Here is a 21858-nt window from a genome sequence, read left to right as displayed (position 1 = left end):
AGAGGTGTCCTTACAGGAAGTGATGTGAAATGCTTGTGTATGTTTCTGGATATAAAAAGTGGCATAGTTTAAAAGGCCATATTTAACTTTTTGGAAAGTGTGGTTGGTGAAGCAGTGCCAGCTTACTCTTTGCCAATGACGTAACTACCATGGTCTTAGCTGCCTCTGGGCCCGTCACGTGGCTGCCCTGTTGACCCCTGCGACTGTGGGCCAGCATAACTTGAGTGCCGGTGCACAGAGCTACTTTGCAGGTCTCTGTATATAGTGTGGCCAGTAGAACCGCAGGTAGAGGGGCTTCTGTATCCCTCTACCTGGTCTGACAGGACGTGCTCACTTAGAGCACTTCCTGTCAGATCAGGTACTGCGGTCTGCTCAGCCATACTACATACTATGCTAAAAGGAGATCGTGTACTGGTGGTGGGTGGGGGGGAGGGGAGTTGAGACACATGGAATGGTCTGGGAGGGGAATTGAGACACTTGGAAGGGACTGGAGGGGGGGGGATTGAGATATATGGAGGGGACTGAGGGTTGGGATTGAGACACATGAAAGAGACCGGGGGGAATTGAGGCACATGGAAGGGATTGGGGAGAATTGATACACTTGGGAGGGACTGGGGGGATTGAAACACATGGGAGGTAGATGAGACACATTTAGGGGCTGGAGTGAATTGAGACACATGGAGGGACTGGGGGGAATTGAGACACATGGGGGATTAAAGACAGGAAGGGATGGGGGAGAGAGGGCTAGACACATGGAGGGGATAGGGCGGTGCGACCCATAGAGGATCTAGGGGTGAGAATTAGACAAATAGAGGGCTGGGTGGGGATGAGATACATGAGGGGGCCCCAGGGCCATTTTTGCACCGGTACCCGATGGTTTCTCGTTGAGCCTCTGCTTTATGCTTATTGCAAAACCGTCACGTTGCTGAAGGTAATCCTGTGTCTATCACATTTTCTGCAAGCAAGGATAAATCTCAGGATAAAGGCTGTGAAGGGCAATCTTTATAGTCTTCTTCACGCTCGACTGCTCTTGTCTCCTTCTTCCCTTCTCTCTGTCTGTGATGTTTTGTTTCTCTTCTTTACTTTAACCGTCTGTTTGTGTCCTCCGTTACCCTGTCAACCCTCTGTTTGTCTGTTATTTCCTTTTTCTTGAACTCCTTATTTTGTGTTCGATTTTCACCTTCTGTCTGCATTTGATAATTTTTTTTTTCACTCTTCATTTTTGTTAACATTTCTTGTACACACCGTAAAGCTCTGGGTGACACATTGAGGGATATGTACAAAGATCAGATGTGGGACAATGTGCTAAATATTTGGATAATTTCCATGGTGATTTTCTTATTCGGTGTTCTTATTAGGTGGACTAGACATATTGTTAATGGAACAGATTTTTTTGTAACAGTTGCCGGACCAGTCTGACTGCTAAAAAAACATTTTGCAAAGCTTTTTTTTTTGTTTTTGTTTTTGTTTTACAAATGTTACAGAAAGGTGTTTTTACATTTATTTATTTATTTATGCATTATCTTTCAAATTTTACTTATTTTGGGATAGAGCATGGACGAATCAGTTACAGAAGGAAGAAGCAAATGTTAGACAATTTAACTGCGTGTGTACAATACAATTACATTTCATGCTGTAGTACCATAGCTGTCAAATGGCATGGTATGTCTGTCTTCTGCCCCATATTTTATTTTTAGTTAAAGGTGGCACATCCAACCACCATCCCGGGTTGATTAGCTCTAGGATTTGGGGTGGAGGAGCCGCCAGACATTGTGGTAAGAACATAATTGGAGAACAAGGGAGGGTGGAGGAATGGGATGGGTGTGGGAGGAGATCCCATCCCTCTCCTTGGGCGGACCCCCACAACATCTCTTTCTCTTCTGCTGCCAGATTTTTAAGCGCTATGGAGGTTTTTGTACAGTATCAAAGTTCCCCAAGGTTGCCACATCTTGTCAAAGGATGCCACTGTGTTCTGAACTAGCACCATTAGCTTTTTCATTAGGTAGTTATCTTTTGATCTTAGAAACAAGCTTATCATTATCAGGTATCGTAGTACTCATTCACACCTGTGCTAGTGCTTGCCTAGTTGCTAGTTTGTGTGCTATGATCAATTTTTGTTCTTTGGGCGTAACACCTTCTATGGATTGACTAGTAGGAAGTTATATGGGGCTGGTTTGACAGGCCTGAGAAGAACCTCACGTATGAATGTCCCTGTTACGGACACTCCAGACTCATATTGGATTACCCTATTTTAAAGTACCGAAGACGGTTCCTTCGGTATTTCTATTACTTTTACCCATTTACACGAACCCCTTGGATTACAAATTCGTGCATACGAACTCGGACCACCCGGCCCCTGGCGTGTGCCGCCACTTAACCCTGTTGACCTCGGAAACAACCGAATGGACGACCACCGGGAGGTTGCGGTTTGCGGTTAACCACAAACCTTAATTGACTACCGCAGGGTGGCCTCGTTCGTCGACTATTTTCCCCGTATCCAAACTTCCGATCGAGGACCACCTACACCCCGGCGTGTGTCCGTAATTAGAACGCTGAGGCTGCGGTTATCCGCAGGCTAATTGGTCCCTTCAGGGCGGTCGACGTTCGGTTCCCGAAGGGTTGGGACAACCAGCCAGAGAGCGGTATTCGTGCAGCGGGCCATCCGTGTTTAGTTCCAGGAGTTTTGGGACCGATAGCCGCTCGCCTATTCACAAGCGGAAAAGATGGCCGCCATCTCGTGTTCGGGACAATGAGACACGAAAATACTTATATCTCAGAGACTTGCCATACCGTTCGTAAGGTCTGAGCGCTATTCGTCTATCTGATGCGCTCAGACCCAAACTATCTAACGAATGGTAGAATATCAGGGATATTGTGTAAATTTTTATAAATAAATATTTTATTCTGTTTTTACATGTTGGAAATGCACGTGGGATTCTGTGCACTTGGAGATAATTGCATTGCCATAGCCGTTGGAATCATTATCTCCAAGTTGGACTATTTCAAACGATGCAGTGTATTGTCATTGGTCAACTGTATGTATTGTCCCTGTATCCCATCAGGTCAGGTTGCATAAATAACGCTAACCCTGTGCCATTCAAGCCAGTTCGTGTTTGACCTTCAAATCGCAGCCTCAACTCGTTTTGTGGGAACCAGGGTATCCTAGCTATACTAGAGCTAGTGGGATTGCTTTGTATTCACAGGACTCTGGTGGTCTGCCGACCGGAATAGCGCTTCTCTCTCTCCACACTCGGGAACCAGGACATCCAAGCGGTCCAGCCTTCAGCTAGCCTGGGGGTAACCGTAACAGTCCCAATATGCCCTGACTTTAGGACAATCACACCACATGTGAATATATTGCCCTCCGCAACCTTTCCATCATAAATCCTACTGGTGGCACGTACCATCCGTATAGTACTTTGTAAGTTTTCTCCTGATGTGTGACACAAAACGAGAATTTTACTGCAGCTTCCTAAATATCCACCCAGTCCTCCCCCTCCAGTGTCTGCCCCAAGTCAGCATTCCATTTATCAGTATATGTGAAATTTCCCTACTTCCCCGCAGTGTCTCTGATATGTACAGACAATGGGGTAATACGCTCTCTTTGCTTTTCGTCCTCCATACATAAAAGGTCATGGGAGTGATTCCTGCCCTCTTGATTTCTTCTCCCAGTTGTAGAAAACCAAAGAAGTCTCCATTTGTTAGTGGAGTTAACTGTTTGAGATCTTTTGAATGTAACCACGGGTTCATTTGAGTACAGATGGCCATATCTTTGGATTTCTGTGTTTTCTAAGCCTCTGAAATCTCTGGCCAAAGGCCCGGTAGGACAGCTCTATTTCTCAAGAATAGAGTTTAGGGGGAAGGTGCCCTGGTCATTGAGTATTTAATCGCACAGCTGTCACAGATCCATATTGAATTGCTGTTCAGGTTGTTATCTGCATTATTATTATTATTATTATTATTTTATTATTTATATAGCGCCAACAAATTCCGTAGCGCTGTACAATGGGTGGACTAACAGACACATAATCAGACCACTGGACGTACAGGAACAGAGGGGGTTGAGGGCCCTGCTCAATGAGCTTACATGCTAGAGGGAGTGGGGTATAGTGACACAAACGGGTTAAAGTAGGGGAATTAAGTAGTTTGTTAGAGAAGGGTTTATTGAGTGCTTGGTAGGTAATTTTTGACAGTTGCAGGAAAGGAGTCATGGGGTGGGGGATGAGAAGCCCCCACCCCATGAAATAATTAGCAAGAGACTTACAGGCCTGGGTAGACAAACCCATCTCATGGATGGGAAGAAGTCATTTAATCAAGATGAATGTTTTCCCAAGGATCCTATTCCTATTTCAGGCCCTGACGATAATGGTTAAATAGGCAATAGTGCAAAAAGGCCAATGCATTCTGAGGTTTACTCATATGGTAAACCTTGAAACAATCTCAAACAACTAGGTCATCACAATAAACAGTATTCTCACGCAGGGGACGAGGTGTAAACAGTGCATACATACGTTTTTCTATAACGTATGTATGCACTGTTTACACCTCGTCCCCTGCGTGAGAATACTGTTTATTGTGATGACCTAGGTGTTTGAGATTGTTTCAAGGTTTCTATAACGTATGTATGCACTGTTTACACCTCGTCCCCTGCGTGAGAATACTGTTTATTGTGATGACCTAGGTGTTTGAGATTGTTTCAAGGTTTACCATATGAGTAAACCTCAGAATGCATTGGCCTTTTTGCACTATTGCCTATTTAACCATTATCGGCAGGGCCTGAAATAGGAATAGGATCCTTGGGAAAACATTCATCTTGATTAAATGACTTCTTCCCATCCATGAGATGGGTTTGTCTACCCAGGCCTGTAAGTCTCTTGCTAATTATCTGAACATTGTTAGTTTTCACAGATAGTTTTCATTGTATAATTTAGTCAGATCCAAGGTTAGGGTAATGCCAAAATATTTGATGGATGAGTGTGTTCGCCTATCAACGTTGCACTAGCAGCCGACCTGTTGAGAGGCGTTGCTACTGATATGTTCAAGTTGACTTTACAGTCTGCTAGGTGGCTAAAACTGGTAAGTAAAGCACATAAATGCACCATAGATTAATCTGGGTCAGTGAGGGTAAATAAAACTTCATCATCGGCGTATGCCGATATGTCAAACTCAGCTCCCGCTATTTTGACTCCAAGTATATTGGGATGGACCTGTATATGATGCAGCAGCGGCTCTTGTGCCAGCATAAATACCAGAGGCAACTGAGGGCACCCCTGCCTTGTACCATTGCTTAGTTGAAATGGAGTCTTCACTGCTCCCGGTACCACTGTCTGCGTCTTTGGTGTTGTGTAGAGACCCTGTATTGCTGTTATTAATTGGTTTGGGAAGCCCAAGTACTCCGAATAGGAAAGGCCACTATACCCTATCGTACGCCTTTTCTGCGACCAAAGACCGCACCAGAGAAGGTGTTCGCCGGTGCACCATCCACCATGGTGTTTTCATCTAATGGTTTATCTTACCTGGTCTGGGTGTGTTAAAAAGGGTTTTGCAACAATGGAGGACTATTTTGCCTCCTCGATATTTAACATTATTTAATGGGTAGTCTATACTTTTCTTGAATAGGCTCAATCTAATTTAGCCCAAATAATTTAAATAACTGCAGGGCACACACAATATATGCAATCCGACTGTGTAGCGTAAAACAAAACTTTGTGTGGCGAATGTAGACTATATAGGTTTCCTATAAATCCAATATATGTCAGAATAATAAGCAAGTGCACTCTATGATATATTCAATTTCTTATTTATAAACAGAAATACACAAACTATAGAATAAAACAAATAAAACAATAGATGTGAAACATATCTATATTTATACCCTCCTATACAAATGATCAAAAGCTCTTACAGATCAATAAACAAAGGCTGGAAGTGCCTATCTCTGTTCAACTATTGAGGATGGCCAAAGGCAACTAGTCAAAGCATTCGTACGAGAGACCGAGAGATCAGTATTATAACCTACCTGTATCTCAGAAGGTTAACCATGAGACTAAAGAGGAAACAACTTTTCATCTATACATTTATATGCATGACCTGTGAACTAAAATAACGGAGATTAATTGGTTATGGGGCAGTTATGGTGTTTTCTTTTGTTATTATTATTTATTATTAAAGGGTTACTGCAGCCTCTACAACCTCTTCTGCTTATAGATGTGGCCATAGAGAAAGGAATATGTGCAGTTTTTCTGCTTAACACTTCTTCATCCAAGGAGAGATTGGACTACCATTCTGGGGTCACAAAGGGATTTGTTCCTATTTGTTGACAAATTGGAGAGTGCTTCAAAGTGAGATGTGTTTTTTTATTGTATTTTTTTTTTTTGCCTTCTTTTGGATCAACTGTAAAACAGATGTGAGAAAGGCTGAACATGATGGACTTCAGGGGTCAAGTCCAGGGGAAAAGAGTGTGGGAACTCGCCCAAGATCCCCCTCCCCCCACCCCAAAAAAATAAATAATTATATGCTCGTATCCATGCCATTATCATGATGCCTCATACTGGCACTTGCCCTTACCGTCTCCCATACCCATTACCTGGTACAGTAACAGCCTGTAATGATCACACACAGCTGGGTTTATTCTGGTGATTATAATCTCTAATATATATACCCTGTACTGGGGCAATTACTAACATGGATTTCTTAAAATCTATCCCCACTGAGATCACTTTAGAAACAGGCTCCCTGCCCATCTCTGTCCCTGATAAATCTATTCCACCTCACTTGCCCTGGTTTACTGTTAATGGCCAACAAAGAGACAGTTTCTTTTTTTTTTACATTTTGGACAACCTCGTCCATTGCTGCCCCTACCCTACTGCTTATTGATACACTTCACTTAGGTCCTTATTAATGACTTATAGTGAGGGACTTCTCCGGCTACTAATTATTACCCTACAGTGGGACATTTAATATTTACTCTCAGCCTCAGGAAACCCTTGTCCTTGTCACTTCCCCTCTCTTGGAATACCACCATATCAGCCTGCAGCTCCCCTCCCCTTATACAAGGTTAGTCTTTACATTGACCTGTTCTGGTTACTTTCTTGCCCCTCACTAAACTGATACCCCACAGGGGCACTTGCCTGTATCCTCGATTTGGAAGTCCACGGGGCTAAGCATCCGTGATGTCACGAGCAGCCGGCCAATCAGGAGCCGGTTCACAGCCCATCTCTCCCACCTGACAGCAGCTGGATGTGGGATTCACACCCCTAGAACACCGGGCTGGATAGGGGCACTCCATATAGGGGGGCCAGGCTGGACAGGGGAACTCCGCACACGGGGGCTGGGCTGAAAGTAGCACTCAGTATAGGGGGACGTGCTGGACAGGGACACTCACTATACATACCCACCAAAGGGCAGGTCTTACAGGACTACTACTGGAACATCGTTCCTGCTGTGGGAAAAGTGCAGGAATGCCGTTCCTGCAGGACTCGAGCCCTGAAGGACGTATATCTCTCTTCAGTCTATGTAACTATATAACATACAGAGAAATCTGCATTTTTATGCCAGAGGCTAGTTGCACCCCCAGCACATGTGACTGGCTGCCTAAGGTTAATTCTGTGAATAGATTACATTTGTCACCAGCACACTGATGACCTATGCAGTCAATTTCTACACTTGGAGGCAGGGCAAGCTTAGATTTCCCCTCCCTTGGTGCGGTCCTTCCCCTGTCTCCTTACATTGACTGTTATTCTTTTAACTATTACTGTTATTCATTTATTTTTAATAATGCCCTCACTCCCTCCCCTGCTCATGCGCTTCTCTGTGAGAGGGAAGGAGGGATGTGGCGTGACGTTGGACGGGAAGTGAAAGAACCTTGCGAAGCGCTACATTACCTTGGGTTACAAAATAAAAGCGTGTCAGAATAACCCTTTGAGTGTCAGCATAAGGTATATTTACCCGGAATCCTTTTTCCACAGCAAAGTGTCATGGTACAAAAAAAGAACTACGGTCTAGAGCATACATTTTTATTAATTTTAAATCTGATAATGATTTACTCCTCTTGTGATTACCATGCTTTGTTTTGAAGATCCCCTTCTTGACCAACATTTTTCTAGTTAATTCTTCCATTCTGTTAATACCTATATTTTCTCACAGTCCGTATAGTGATTGAAGAGATGCTGTATGTAAAGGCCCGGGATGATGATGAGACTGCAAATATTGTCTGGAATGACTGTGCAGTACAGCATGAAAAAATCACTGAGCTCAGGAATTATCAAGTAAGCGTTTCTTTCCCTGTATACGAGAATCCGTATCATGTCATTTCTGGTTTAAATTGTGTGCACAATGACTTTTCAAGAACGTGTTTACACTGTGCACCTGTATTAAAGGAGCTCCTTTATCTCTTGCATACATTTTTAGGGATTTGATTCTTAAAGATCACATGAAAGCTGACATTAAAAATGAAGACCAAAATAGAAATGCTGTAAAATCAACGTGAAAAAAACTTGTTTCGTTACAGATCGTGCACAGTGCAGAAATTAGCACTCCATCATGGTGTCACCATGAATTAGGAGACCTGTATAGGGGTCAGAGCAATCATAAGCTGAATGCATGCTCAGGGGCTATTGGTATCCGTAGCTGTTTAAAGGACCAGCTCAGGCACCATAACAACTTTGGCAAAATAAGGTCGTTATGGTGCCAGGAGGACCCTGGAGCTGGCTCACCTACAGTTAATGAACTGCTCAACTCTAAAGTCTGTTTTCCAACGGGGGATCTCTCTTCCCCTCTGTCCTTCTGTTTGCTGTAAAGCTTTAAAACGGATGATTATGGCTGAAGCTCTTCACAAAAAATGGTTCACACAAAATGGCTTGAGAAAAATATATGTACAGCAGGAAGTAATCTGCTGTTTCAAAGCTTTTCTGCAAACAGAAGGACAGAGGGGAGAGGGATCCTGTGCTGGAACACAGAATTTGGGATTTAACAGTTTACTACGTGAAGGTGCTGCACCTGGATCATACTGGATCTCGGGGCAAATAACCATTTACATTTACTCTTTGTGATGTTGCGATGGTGCTCAAAGTGTTCTTTAAAATATAATTTAAAAAGAGTAGTTGGTACCAGGCAATAGGTTAATCTAGGCTGTACAGGTCCGTAGTTCGAGTAACAAGTAGGGTTTAATACATTAGAGTTCATACACCAGATGAAACCGTAGCATTAGCTCAGAGAAAAAGAGCCGACATGTCGGAGTCACTTTTCAGCACTCAGTGGCCTTTATGTAGAGGAGGTTGAGTTCAGTATGCACACTGCATCACCGGTTTCCTCGGTATCCCTCTTTGTCTCCCCTGTTTATATCTTGGATACGGTCAGGCATGCATACCACCAAAGTGTCACAAGTGGGAAGAGCCAGCATCTGCCTCAACATGAATATCTTGGAAGATGCCGGCACTTCCACATGTTGCATTGATTGACACAGAGCGCCTGACTGCAACCACGATGACAGGGTAAGAGTTGTATGCCATGTCGGGTTTGGTAAGTAATGCCGGAGGGGGGCAGAATCTTGTTTAAGTCTGTCTAAAGATACTTCATAAGATATTTTCTGTTAACGTTCATAGGATCTTTTCTGTTGACGTTCGTGTTAAGTGTTCTGATACAGTCCAGTTCATTGACTTGATAGTAGGTCGAAATTCCAATACATTAAACTTAGACCTTAAGGATCAGTGTGATAGGCTACTGATTGCAGGAGCTTCTTCCTGTTGTGGGTTCACTGCTGTTTGTAAATTTGCAGCAATTGCAGAAACTTGACAATTAAAGTAATACTCTAAGCATCATAACCACTACTACACACTGCAGTGGTTATGGTGCCATCCCACAATCAAAGCACGTTCCTTATTTTGACCCTTACCTGGCCTGGCCTCTATTTGTGATCTAGCTAAAGTATTTTTATATTTGGACATGAGTCATGTTTTTCTTTTCTTTCAGAGGATAAACCACTTCCCAGGCATGGGGGAAATCTGTAGAAAGGATTGTTTAGCGAGAAATATGACCAAGTAAGTTGATTTTAAGTGACTTTATATTGCTGGGAATTTGGGGAAGGCATGTTTAAGGAAGAACATGTTTAAGGAAGAACATATTCTATAGCACTCATGATTGAAATGCTTTTGACAGATCATTTTAATCACCTTTTGGTTATACATTTCCTAAAAATATTAGAAAAGTTTTTGTGACATGTAGCAGTCTCTGCAGTCTGCTTGCTGTAACCTAAGCAACTCGTCCTTCCTTTCAATTTTTGCAGAACTGCCTGTCGATACTCCCCTTACTTCCATTAGACTGCTTTGTAATTCTGACTCACTATATCCGTTTATATTCAGGCCCTTCCAGCCAAGCTGTAAAGCACATTGTATATTTTATTTTGCAGAATGATAAAATGTCAGCCTCAGGAATACAACTTTGTTCCCCGAACTTGGATATTTCCTGCAGAATATACCCAGTTCCAAACCTATGTCAAAGAATTAAAGAGGAAAAAAAAAACGAAAACATTCATAATTAAACCAGCTAATGGAGCAATGGGTCATGGGTAAGTAGAGGTTTAGTGTAGTTGTTCCTTTTTTTTTTTCTTTTTTAAAGATAAAGTTTCTTATGTTGGGCAGGTCGCTTGTGGGTTGAGATGTTAATAGGTCACTGTAAGCTCCAGAACAAGTTTACGTTATTGCAAAGTTTATGATGCAAAGGTCACCCTGCTCCTACTCTTAGTTCTAACACGGATCAGTAACTGTGAAGGATCTTTCTCTCTCCTCCCTGGATAGCTCCAAGCTGAGGGTAGGTCTCTGCTGATCGCTGCACACAGCTCATTTCGCAAAACTATAATACTGGCTAAATTATAAACGCTTCCATGGTATTTCTACTATCCGCTTATTAAGTATTTCCGTTCATCCTGTGTGATGAATGGAACTGCATCTAGGGGATAAAGCATACATTTCTAAAGGACAAGGATTTATGGGCTGGGATCTAAACAACAGACCAACCTGATAGACTCCAGGTTGTTCTTGATGAACAAGAATCACCTATAGTCACTTGAACAACTTCAGCTTAATCTGGTTGTTCAGGTGAGAGCTATAGCTCCCTGCAGCCTTTCTCATGTAAACACTGTATTTTCTGAGAAAATACAGTGTTTACATTGAAAGCTAGGAACACCTCCAGTTGCAGTCACTCAGAGTGAACCAGAGGGACTTCGGAGTTGATGAAGGCATAATATGCCTCCATCCACTCAGATCTGCTGTCAGGAGAACACAGGGCAGCACTGTGCACAACATCCTGTGAGTCAGTATCTCCTCCCAATGCATGCAGACACTGAACTTTCCTCATAGAGATTCATTGATTCAATTCATCTCTATGAGGAGATGCTGATTGGCCAGGGCTGTGTTTGAAACATGCTGGCTCTGCCCCTGATCTGCCTCTTTGTCAGTCTCAGCCAATCCTATGGGGAAGCACTGTGATTGGATCAGGCTACCACATGTCAGCAGACTGCTTGTTTTTCTGAGTCTAACAGCATGCAGATTTACAGCTCCATGCTTGAATACAGTAAGATTTTTACTATATTTATGGAGGCATGAGAGGCCCAGGGGGGCTAGATGGTGGTGTTAACACTATAGGGTCAGGAATACATGTTCCTGACCCTATAGTGATCCTTTAAGCTGCAGTCCGCTTCTCTAAGCTGTACAGGCTTAGAAATGTGGAAGGTGAGCAATTTTTATTTGTTCATTTATTATTTTATTGCATTTTCTTTTAATGTATCATCCACATTATGCCTTAGAAATCAGGGTCATTTTTGACAATGCTTTTCTTTTGAAATACCAGTCAACTGCACATGGCTCTGGGCAATGCCATGATCTGTTATCGACAAGGACAATAGGAGCACTGTTGAAAAGATACCAATGTTGACAAAGATGTTCGTAGAAAACTAATCTGTTAATATGCTTCCTAGAATTAAAACTCCATCTACCTGAACGCATATTTGGTGTTTCAAGGACACCGATGTGTTCGCATGAAATTGTGGGAAAATGTCTCAATATACATAATCCCATAAGCTGCATGTACAGTTTGTGCAAGCTGGCTCTTAATATATAAGACAAATGAAATCTAGAGACATTCACACACAACGATAGATAACCAGCATGTTCACCTTAATATTTCATTATTTGCATTAGTTTAATCAATAATGTAAATATTATTTTTATCTAACCGTGCCAGATTTTCAGTGTGGACCATTGAGGAATTGCTTCAGTTTCCAAACCCTCCGTGACATTTACTGATTTAAAAAAAAGTCTGCACTTTGTCAGTTTTTCTCTTAAAGGAACACTACAGCGTTGGGAATACAAATGTACATTCAGAACGCTATAGTGACTGAGCCCCCTCTGCCAGGGTTAAAATCAGGGGGTTACCTTTTCTCCTTCGCAGCCCCAGTGTCTGCAGAGAAGCTCCTCTTCGAGATTATGGAAATCGATCATCTCAGCCAATCCATACTTTCCCATAGAAAAGCATATGGAGGCTATTGTGCATACGCAGCAAAACGGCACTCTGCGCCAATCAGACCTTGGTAGTACCTCTAGTGTCTGTCTCAATGACCACTGCGAGGCATTTTAATCCTGCAATGTCAAATTAGCCGTTCAGCAGGACAGCAATGTTTTCAGCACATGGGTTAAAACTGGGAGGAATATGGCACCCAGACAATTTCATTGGGATCAAGTGTTTTGGATGCCTATAGTGTTGCTTTAAAAGTGCTTGCTTACACATTTCTTAATACCTTCTGTTTATAATTGCACAATTCATTCTCCTTCTGTTAGTGTTCTTGTCTGACCAGCTCTGTTTGTTAGTTTTGTGAATATTGTCTACTTGGTCGTAAAACAAATTGGTCGGAGTGAGGATGCACTAAAGAGCATGAGTTAGAGAGCAGGTCTATGTATGAGGGAATTACCCCGAAGATAGACCAGTTCAGCGCAGGGAATCCCACAAATCTATGTTCAGGGAAAATTCCCCGAACATAGCTAAGCTCTCTAACGTCCCCACACTAGAGAGCTGGTCGTAAGTATGAGCAGTCGTAAAGCAGGTAGCCGCAAAGTGAGGTCTACCTGTATTTCTTTTTATAGAGTCTACCCTGTGTTTTAGCGTGTGACTCTATCCATTGGTACAAAAAAAAATATTCCATACTTAGGGGAAAAAAGTGTGGAACAACTCGTGTATATATGAATTGCATTATGTTTATGTATTTTCGCTGCCTTTTTTTTTTGTGGTACTTGTCATATTCAAAATCTACCTGAAATTTTTTCAAATTTTTTGAAAAACTACCTGACATTTTTTTCAAAAAAAAAAAAACTGCGCGTGATCAGCAGCAAATGAAGAAAAAAACTATCAGAATTGTTTTACTAAAAATTTCAGAGTTCTGACCAAAATGGCAATTCTCATATTTGCAAAAGCCAAATACGATCGGCATTTGGGAAGCCCAAGAAAACCTGCAGCAATTGGCATGTTGGTATTAAAATCCGTTCTTTCGCATCCGAATTCTATACAAAGTATAGTATTCAGAAGAACAAATCACCAGTTTTAATCAAATTCTAAACCAAAAGCGTCTAAATTTTGCACATTTGCAATAATCGTTCACTTGCTTTTTTGTAAGTAAATGATAATTTTAAGTACCATTTGCCCTATGGTAGTGCAACAAGCCAGCAGGCAAATAGTTAGAAACCCTCGGCAGTGGAAGGGTTCATTATGTGGCCGCTGACCAGCGCTTGTTATGTAGCTATATGCTCAGAATGCTGTTGAATCATAATGCCTTCGGGCTCAATGTTCATCAAATGCGTAACTATTAGGAGGAATGGATCTGGGCTGCATTTTGCAATTTTCTAAGTTTTCAATTCACCACAATTAATTGTTTTGTGTTGCATCCTTTCTTTAACTTACATATTTTTAAATTTTCCTATTTTTTTTTTTTCTTCTCTCTACACACAAGTTTTAATGACTGCTGTTTGCAATTTCTATTGTGTTGACCAGATATATTTACTGTATTTAACGTGACCGTGTTTGGGCAGATTCCCAGTTATAGTTGAACATCTTGACATATGTTTTATTTGGATATTGTGATTCGAGTACAGTAGCAGTGTGCCATCTAGTGGTAATAAGTTAGTATACATTCTGCCTGAAAATCTTTCTTTAGATATGGCTAAAAGTGTGGATGGGATATCTCACGCCTACTAATGTGTCAGTAGATTATTGTAACACTCCAAGCACCATAACCACTAGAGCGTTGTGCTGGGATTGACTGAGAACAATCTGCTGTCGCTCTCATAGTAGGGCTTAGCTCAGAAAAAGCAAACGGATGCTTCTGTTAGGCTCTCACACCGCAAGAGGGGCGGCTGGTAGGGGCATTTGTTCAAAAATGGTTCGACTACTTACACTGGGGTGGTACGAGGGCATTCATGGCACCATAACCACTGCACTGTGCTACATTGGTTAAGGTGTCTGGAATGTTCATTCAGGTAAGTTACCACATTCCAGGATTTCTTTAAATAATTACTTATCCCTGTATTTAACAAATATGTATTTGTGAGATGTGAAAACATTTAATTAAATCTTGAAATCCACACCCCTTAATCCTGCAACAAACTCGGTCTTTGCTGTGAAAAAACCTTTGGTTGCTTTCAGGAAGACAGCCACTAATGGAGTGTTTAACCCTTGAGTCAAAACATTTCCATATCTGCTAATGTTTTAGATTGATGGTCTTAAATTGAAATACTTGAAATTTGAATTTTATGCAAGTTTATAGAAATGTTATGTTTTTAGGGTGTATTCATGTTTAGAGATTACATGGTATTCCTTGTCTTTTATAGAGGTTCACAAAAGAAATGGTGTAGAAACAAAAACATAATTTTTTTTGACAGAGGTGTGACAAAGATATACATAACAATCGGTAAAATGTAATGATTTAAATACAAAATGCTATTTTACTGGTTTTGTATATACATCTTCATTTTCTACCCTTTTTATAGACCTATGCAAGGAATCTACTGGTATTTTGGGGAATTCAGATTCGTTCAATGCCAGCAAAATGCAAACCTCATGAATGTTATTAACCCCTTAAGGACACATGACATGTGTGACATGTCATGATTCCCTTTTATTCCAGAAGTTTGGTCCTTAAGGGGTTAAAGGGAAACTATAGTGCCAGGAATACAAAGTTGTATTTCTAGCACTATAGTACCCTACCCTCCCTCTCTGGATTAGAAATGGAGACGTTTGTTATCATGCAATGTAAATTAATTTACCAATTCACTAGATCAAAGCTGCCAGAGAGTCACATATTGAGACTGTTTCATTTTTTTTTTTTTTTGTTTTTACTTTGTACATACTCTGACTAAAACTAAAGTAAATAATAGTTAGGACAGGAGGGATTAAAATTTAATTAAATAAGATTCAGAATATATACAAATTGTATTAGTAGGGATAAGAAAGAAATGTTTACTGAAAATAAGGGAGTGTTGTTGATCTGAAGATATAAGAAGGATATGAAAGTGCTACTGAAAATGAAAATAAGGCAGAACAGATTGTAGGATGTATAATGTAAAAGGCGGCAATATATTATTTTGCATTTTGTATGGTATCTTTTTTTTGGTTGTTTGTATATTTTTTTTCTGTAATTTCCTTTGTAACTTGGAAAAGCGAAATAAAAATCGAAACATGGAAAAAAAAAAAAAGAAATTGAGTAAAGTTAAATGAGGTTTGTACTAATATTATTTTACATTGCAAGTCAACCAAAACAATGACAGGTTGTATACTCATTGTTGGTAGTAAAATATTTGTAAAAAAAATATGTTGATCCATTGATATCTAAATGAGGTACTTGATTTGTGAGGTTCAGAAGAAGACAAGCATTTTAAATTTTGCTTTCATTTATTATATGGCAAGAACCACTGACTGTAGACTTGCAAATCGGTGTTACAAAAACATTCAGAAAATATGTTGTTGACTAAAGTGGATAAAGCCTCAGGGACATATGGTATACACCCACATTTACTTTACTTTAATAATAGCCAACTGTTTAATTTTTTTTCCCTCTTGTTGCTAGGCATACGTGTCTGCAAGCATGACACAAAAAAGAGTAAATCTGAAAGAATACAAAAAAAAACTACAATTGTGTAGTTTTACTGGTGCAAGTATTTTTAGTGCAACGCCATAAAAAATAATTATAAATGGTGTGTTACATTTGTAAACCTTAATCCACTCCGTCAGGTTAGATTACAAGAGACACTTGGAGTCCTTAAAGGAACACTAACAATATAAATACATATGTGTACTTTTAACTTTATATTGCTCCTGGTTCTTATTATATATAGGGACTCCATTTAAAAATGCAAAAAGAAAACTAAAACTCTCATCTGCCATTGCTGTCCTGGCTAATCAAATGCTTCTCCGTAGAGAAGCATAGAGGGCTTTATGCATGCCAAAAGGATTTTCCTCATCGAGGAGTATTACAATGCTTCTTTATGGAGAAACATAACTGTGTTCAGCAGCATCATTAAGTGTTCTTGCACAGCAAGACCACTTACTGTTATTTCACATATATATTATTCTTATTATAGCCAAATTTACCACCCTAACTCCTCCCACAGTTTTTACACTACATAGACCGTAATATACCGAAACATGCAGATTGTTCCTGATTGGATTGCTATTACTTTGTGGAACGTTTCGCCGAATTGTTCACAAAATATCGCTGTTTTTGTGGCAAAATTGGTCCCATAGGAATGAATGGCAAAATGTTCAAAACTAGAGTGGGAGCTGGCAAAAGCAGAAAAATCAGGACATGATTTCTAAACTGCCACCACTCCCTCATTTTCAAGCCCACCTACACAAATAGTATATCAAAACGTTCAGCTATCCCTGCTGCCACTGAAAATGTCCACGGCTAAGCCATAGTCCTGATAGTTTTCACATTATGACCATTTGTTTGCAACTCACACTGTCTATTGACATTCATTGGAGCTCCACTCTAGCCACCTCAAATTTGAAGGGCAATATCTAAACTGTGACTGTGCCTCATATTTCAGAGACTTACTATGCATCAAAATGTAGGTCTGGGTCTTGTGATTCTTACAATATAAAGCTATTCGCTGTAGGATTTATAGTTTTTAAAATATGACCGTTTGAAGATGGCAACCGCCGGTGAAGTGAGCAATTTGGAGCAGTTTGTTTTTAACCGCTCTTCTCTGCCCTATTTGAAATCTATTCATTCCTGTTTGCAGTTGGTGGAATGTTCGAGGGATTTGAAACCCTGTGTAACAAGGCAGCAATATGAAGATGCTGTTATATATGTATTAATAAAGTGAGTACTTCGTTATACAGGAATTATTGACTAATTTGTACAAAACATCACAGTGGCAGCAGGGATAGCTGAACGTTTTGATATAAATTGGTACATTTATATCCCTTACATGGCAAGACCACTTACTATTATCTCATATATATTAATGTTCTTATTGAGCAATTTGGAGCAGTTTGTTTTTAACCGCTCTTCTCTGCCCAATCGAAATCTATTAGTTCCTGTTGGCAGTTGGTGGAATGTTCGAGGGATTTGAAAGCTCTTCTCTGCCCTTGCTGTAGAGTGAGTGAGCCACACTCCAACCTTTCCACAGTTACTCCAACCACACAACAGTTACTCAAGCCACTCCACCCAGTTACTCCGCCCACTCCAGTTGTAGACTACTGGTGGAGGCAAGAACACTAAGCACAATTTCCCCAGAAATTGTAGCTTTTCTAGTTATTATTGGTATTTATACACCAACTTATTCTGCAGCACTTTACAATATTCTGGATGGGGGGAGATTTAACAATAAATGAGACCTTTACAAAATGATACAGGAACAATAGGTAGTCTAGAGGAGGTGGGGTAAAAAACACGATGGGGAAGCAAAGGGGACTGTAAACAAACGAGGTGGAAAAGTAGCAGAACTGGAGGTGAAAGTGGAGTATGCCTCTTTAGGAGAGAGCAAGAGACCGATATGTGACATAGATGTTACTATGGGAGACCGTAAGCATTTCTGAACAAATGGGTTTTGAGGGACTTCTTAAATGATTGAAGACTAGGGGAGAGTCTGATGAGAGTAGGCAGGAAGTTTCAAAGCAAAGGAGACGACCGTAAGAAGATCTGCAAGCACGAGTTAGTAGTAAGGGTGCGAGACAGGAGGTGGTCACCGGTATAACTATAAATCAGTGAAGAAATGTAACAGGGGCTAAAATTGTTTAGGGCTTTATAGGTAAAGGTTAATACTTTGAATTGACACCTATACGATACAGGAAGTCCGTGTAAGGATCAACAGGTGAGATAGATCAGCCTGGTGGCAGCATTCATTACAGATTTTAGCAGTTTTGCTTCTATGGAGACCAAATAGAAGAGAATTACAGTAATCAGTACACTATTAAATGGCCATTTTACAACCAAGAAAACCCAATGCCTTCTACTGAATTGGTTATGGCATTGCGGTTTCTATTGTTTCCTGTGGTTTGGCTTTGTTTCAGCAGGATATATATATATATATATATATATATATATATATATATATATATATATATTTTTTTTTTTTTTCTTTTGATGTTGCCAACTTACAAAATTTAGTAGATTGTACTTTTTCTTAAAAATCACAACGTTTCCAGAAAATAACTGGGGTCTCTAATAAGTAAATCTACCCTGATGACTACAACTGAATAGTAATTTGGTGTCTTGCATTAAAGGACCACTATAGGCACCAGACCACTTCAGCTCAATGAAGTGGTCTGGGTGCCAGGTCCATCTAGTGTTAACCCTACAGCTGTAAACATAGCAGTTTCAGAGAAACTGCTATGTTTACATTAGGGTTAATGCAGCCTCTAGTGGCTGTCTCATTGACAGCCGCTAGAGGTGCTACCGCACTTCTCACTGAAAATCACAGTGAGAAGACGCTGGACGTCCATAGGAAAGCATTGGGAAATGCTTTTCTATGGACTGTTTGAATGCGCGCGCGGCTCTTGCCGTGCATGCGCATTAGGCGCTGATGTCAGCAGAGGGAGGAGAGTTCCCCAGCGCCGAGGGAGCCCGGCGCTGGAGAAAGGTAAGTGTTTAACCCCTTCAGCCCAGTGGGAGTGGGACCATGAGGGTGGGGGGGGGGGGGACACCTAAAGACCCTATAGTGCCAGGAAAACGAGTTTGTTTTACTGGTACTATAGTGGTCCTTTAATAAGGATGTGGGCCTTAAGGTTTTATAAGGATACAGTTATATCTGATTTGGACAGCAGTAAGGATGCAACTTCTGTATCTAGAGTAAGGATGCAGGTAGATCATTGTATTGCAGCAAAACTAATGAGGCCCTATATCAATTTTTAATATTTGTCCTATTTCTTACAGGATTTCTCTGACACGGAATGGTGAGAAATTACAAGCTCAGGATCACCTTATAGTCCAGGAATACATTGACAAGCCCTTTCTAATGGAAGGTTACAAGTTTGACTTGCGTATCTACATATTGGTTACCTCTTGTGATCCGCTGAGAATATTTATTTACAACGATGGGCTCGTTCGGATGGGCACAGAGTCATACAACCAACCCTCAGAGTCTAACTTAGTGAGTAATTTTGCTTTAGTACACCATGCAGAATGAGTACAGAGTTCATGTACAACGTTGCCGTAGTCTTTGTGTAGTTTTCACCCATCATAAAACTGTCCGTTGAGGTAGCGATGGTCACATTGCCCAACGTATGTCCGCATGAACAGGCCTGTTTGATGAGCTGGGACTTTCTTTCTCCCAAAAGCATTCGAGGTTAAGCACTGAATTTTGCACGGAAATAAATCGAAGAGGACTGTCTTTAAACCAAGTTTGCCATTCTCATATTTACCAAAAGCAATCCAGTCAAAGATTATTAATGTCAACCAAATGAACAGAATGCCATCGGTACCGTTTTGTATCTGGTTTAAAATGATATATATATTTTTTTTTTTTAACGTATATCCTGTATAAAATCCCTCCCTACCCCCTTATTTACCTAAGCCGAATGCATACTAGATAATACCTAGATACAGGCAAATCCTGTAAATAAATTCACTTGCAAACTGCATGCAAATCTATTGAAATCTGAACTGCTTTCCCGCTGGCCACACTAGCAGCTAGCGGGTAAATAGTTTTGTTTTCAGCATTCGGTTCCGGTTTTCAGCAGTTCGGTTGCTTCCGGACAGTCTGAAATCAGGTGGATATTCATGTCCTTTCAAGTGCTGCTTTGCAAATGCTGGACATTGAAAAACCTTATGAACGTTGTCTGGAGTTTGCTGTCTGAGTACGCCTGGATGCATCTACCATTTTTTTGTTATTTAAACCAGGGGCATTCTGACTTTAGGGAATAAACCCCTCTGAACAACGCAGGCCCCTGTTGATATCTTGATTGTATCACTATACTTTATATACAAAGCTGTTCTTTGAATTCATACATTGATAGTAATGTTTCCCTGGACCCGTTTATTTGCAATCACTACAAGTTGGTCAAAACCGTGCACAAACTGATGCACTAGACTTGAAGCTGTTTGGATTCTAGCTCCCCCTTGTGGACTGCTATGGCATTGTCTTCAGGTGTTCTAATTTTTTGTTAGCACCAAGGTTAAAAAATAGCCGTCTGCATTGAAAGGATCATTTTCTAAACTGCTCTAAAACGCGTTTCGTTTACAGTGAATCAATAACACTTTTTTTATATGTTAAATAAGTAATGATGTTTGTAAGTGAGGCAATGATGCATTTGAAGGCACTGTTTAATGTTAAAAGGTTAATTCTGCTTTAAATGCTATTTTTCCTTACTATAGAGTAAGCATTGTGACATTATTTAGTTATACCTACAGTTGTCATCAAGTTCTCTGTTTTGTCTGCTTTATCCGTCAAATCAAGGCTTCTGCGTTCTGCATTTATTATTCTTCCGCTTGACGTACCCAGTGTAAACAAACCAGTCGCTGTAATTGGCTGTGATGTGCCTAATTAGTCAGTTAGCTGTAGTTTGTGTTTTTAAGGGAGTACATGGCAAAACCCATGGATACCTGTGTGTAGGAGGAAAATATGCGAGCCCCACAGCAGAAATCTGTTAAAACAAGAATCCCAGCTCTTTAAAATGTTTTCAGTTATTCTTAGTCATTTACTAATGTGCAAATTGTCTGGAATTTCAAAGTCCATTTCAAATTTTACATCAAAATGATGAAATGGATAACATTTCCACATTGGCTATGTTTTCGATTTTTCTATTTTGGCCTAAAATTTAAAATTCTATTTGAAATCCCAACCGCTCTCACTTTTTTTTTTATGTAATCCCACTATGGACCTCTTGTTCACTATGCCTAGAGAGCCATCAGCCAGATCGCATTGATGAGGCAGAAGAAGGCCAACATTTTGGTCTTACACTATCATTTATGCAGAGGAGATAGATCTGACATTTTGGTTCTCGACAGCCCTAGGGGTTTGGATCAGTCAGATATTCATATAGTATAGATTCCCTCTGCAATGTTACAAGTGCACTGAAATGTTTCGAGTCCTGGATGAGAACTTGCCTTGGGGCATTCTACTAACATGCTGTCTGGTGTCAGTGGTCTTTTACATATTGTTTTGACTTATTTATGTAAAACTTCATGAACTTTGTAGAGAAGGAGCCTGGTGACCGTCTGAAATTCTTACCTGAGGACTCTGCCATATGATGAGAAGATTGGGGTCAATCTTGGAATTGATCTTTATGATGTCTGGTTGTAGTTTGCTGGATGAAATCTGTAGGATTCCTTGTAGATTTTCATTTGTTATTTTGCTTAGAAATTTGCATTTGTTA

The 21858-nt window shown here is 40.5% G+C and overlaps 1 protein-coding gene across 2 annotated transcripts in view; it reads left to right on the top strand.

Annotated features, from left to right (window-relative positions):
* TTLL7 (tubulin tyrosine ligase like 7) overlaps positions 1–21858 on the top strand; it is an 89558-nt gene that overhangs the window by 8741 nt on the left and 58959 nt on the right. For both annotated transcript variants that reach the window (XM_063427990.1, XM_063427991.1), the window contains exons 4-7: positions 8146–8267; positions 9970–10037; positions 10406–10564; positions 19418–19634. In XM_063427990.1, the coding sequence (XP_063284060.1) occupies positions 8146–8267; positions 9970–10037; positions 10406–10564; positions 19418–19634 (566 nt within the window). The remainder of the gene's footprint in view (positions 1–8145; positions 8268–9969; positions 10038–10405; positions 10565–19417; positions 19635–21858) is intronic.

Source organism: Pelobates fuscus, chromosome 7 (assembly GCF_036172605.1).
Source record: "Pelobates fuscus isolate aPelFus1 chromosome 7, aPelFus1.pri, whole genome shotgun sequence".
Classification (NCBI taxonomy): Eukaryota; Metazoa; Chordata; class Amphibia; order Anura; family Pelobatidae; genus Pelobates; species Pelobates fuscus.
The sequence above is the reverse complement of the archived record's forward strand: the minus strand, read 5'-3'. Positions and strand labels throughout refer to the sequence as shown.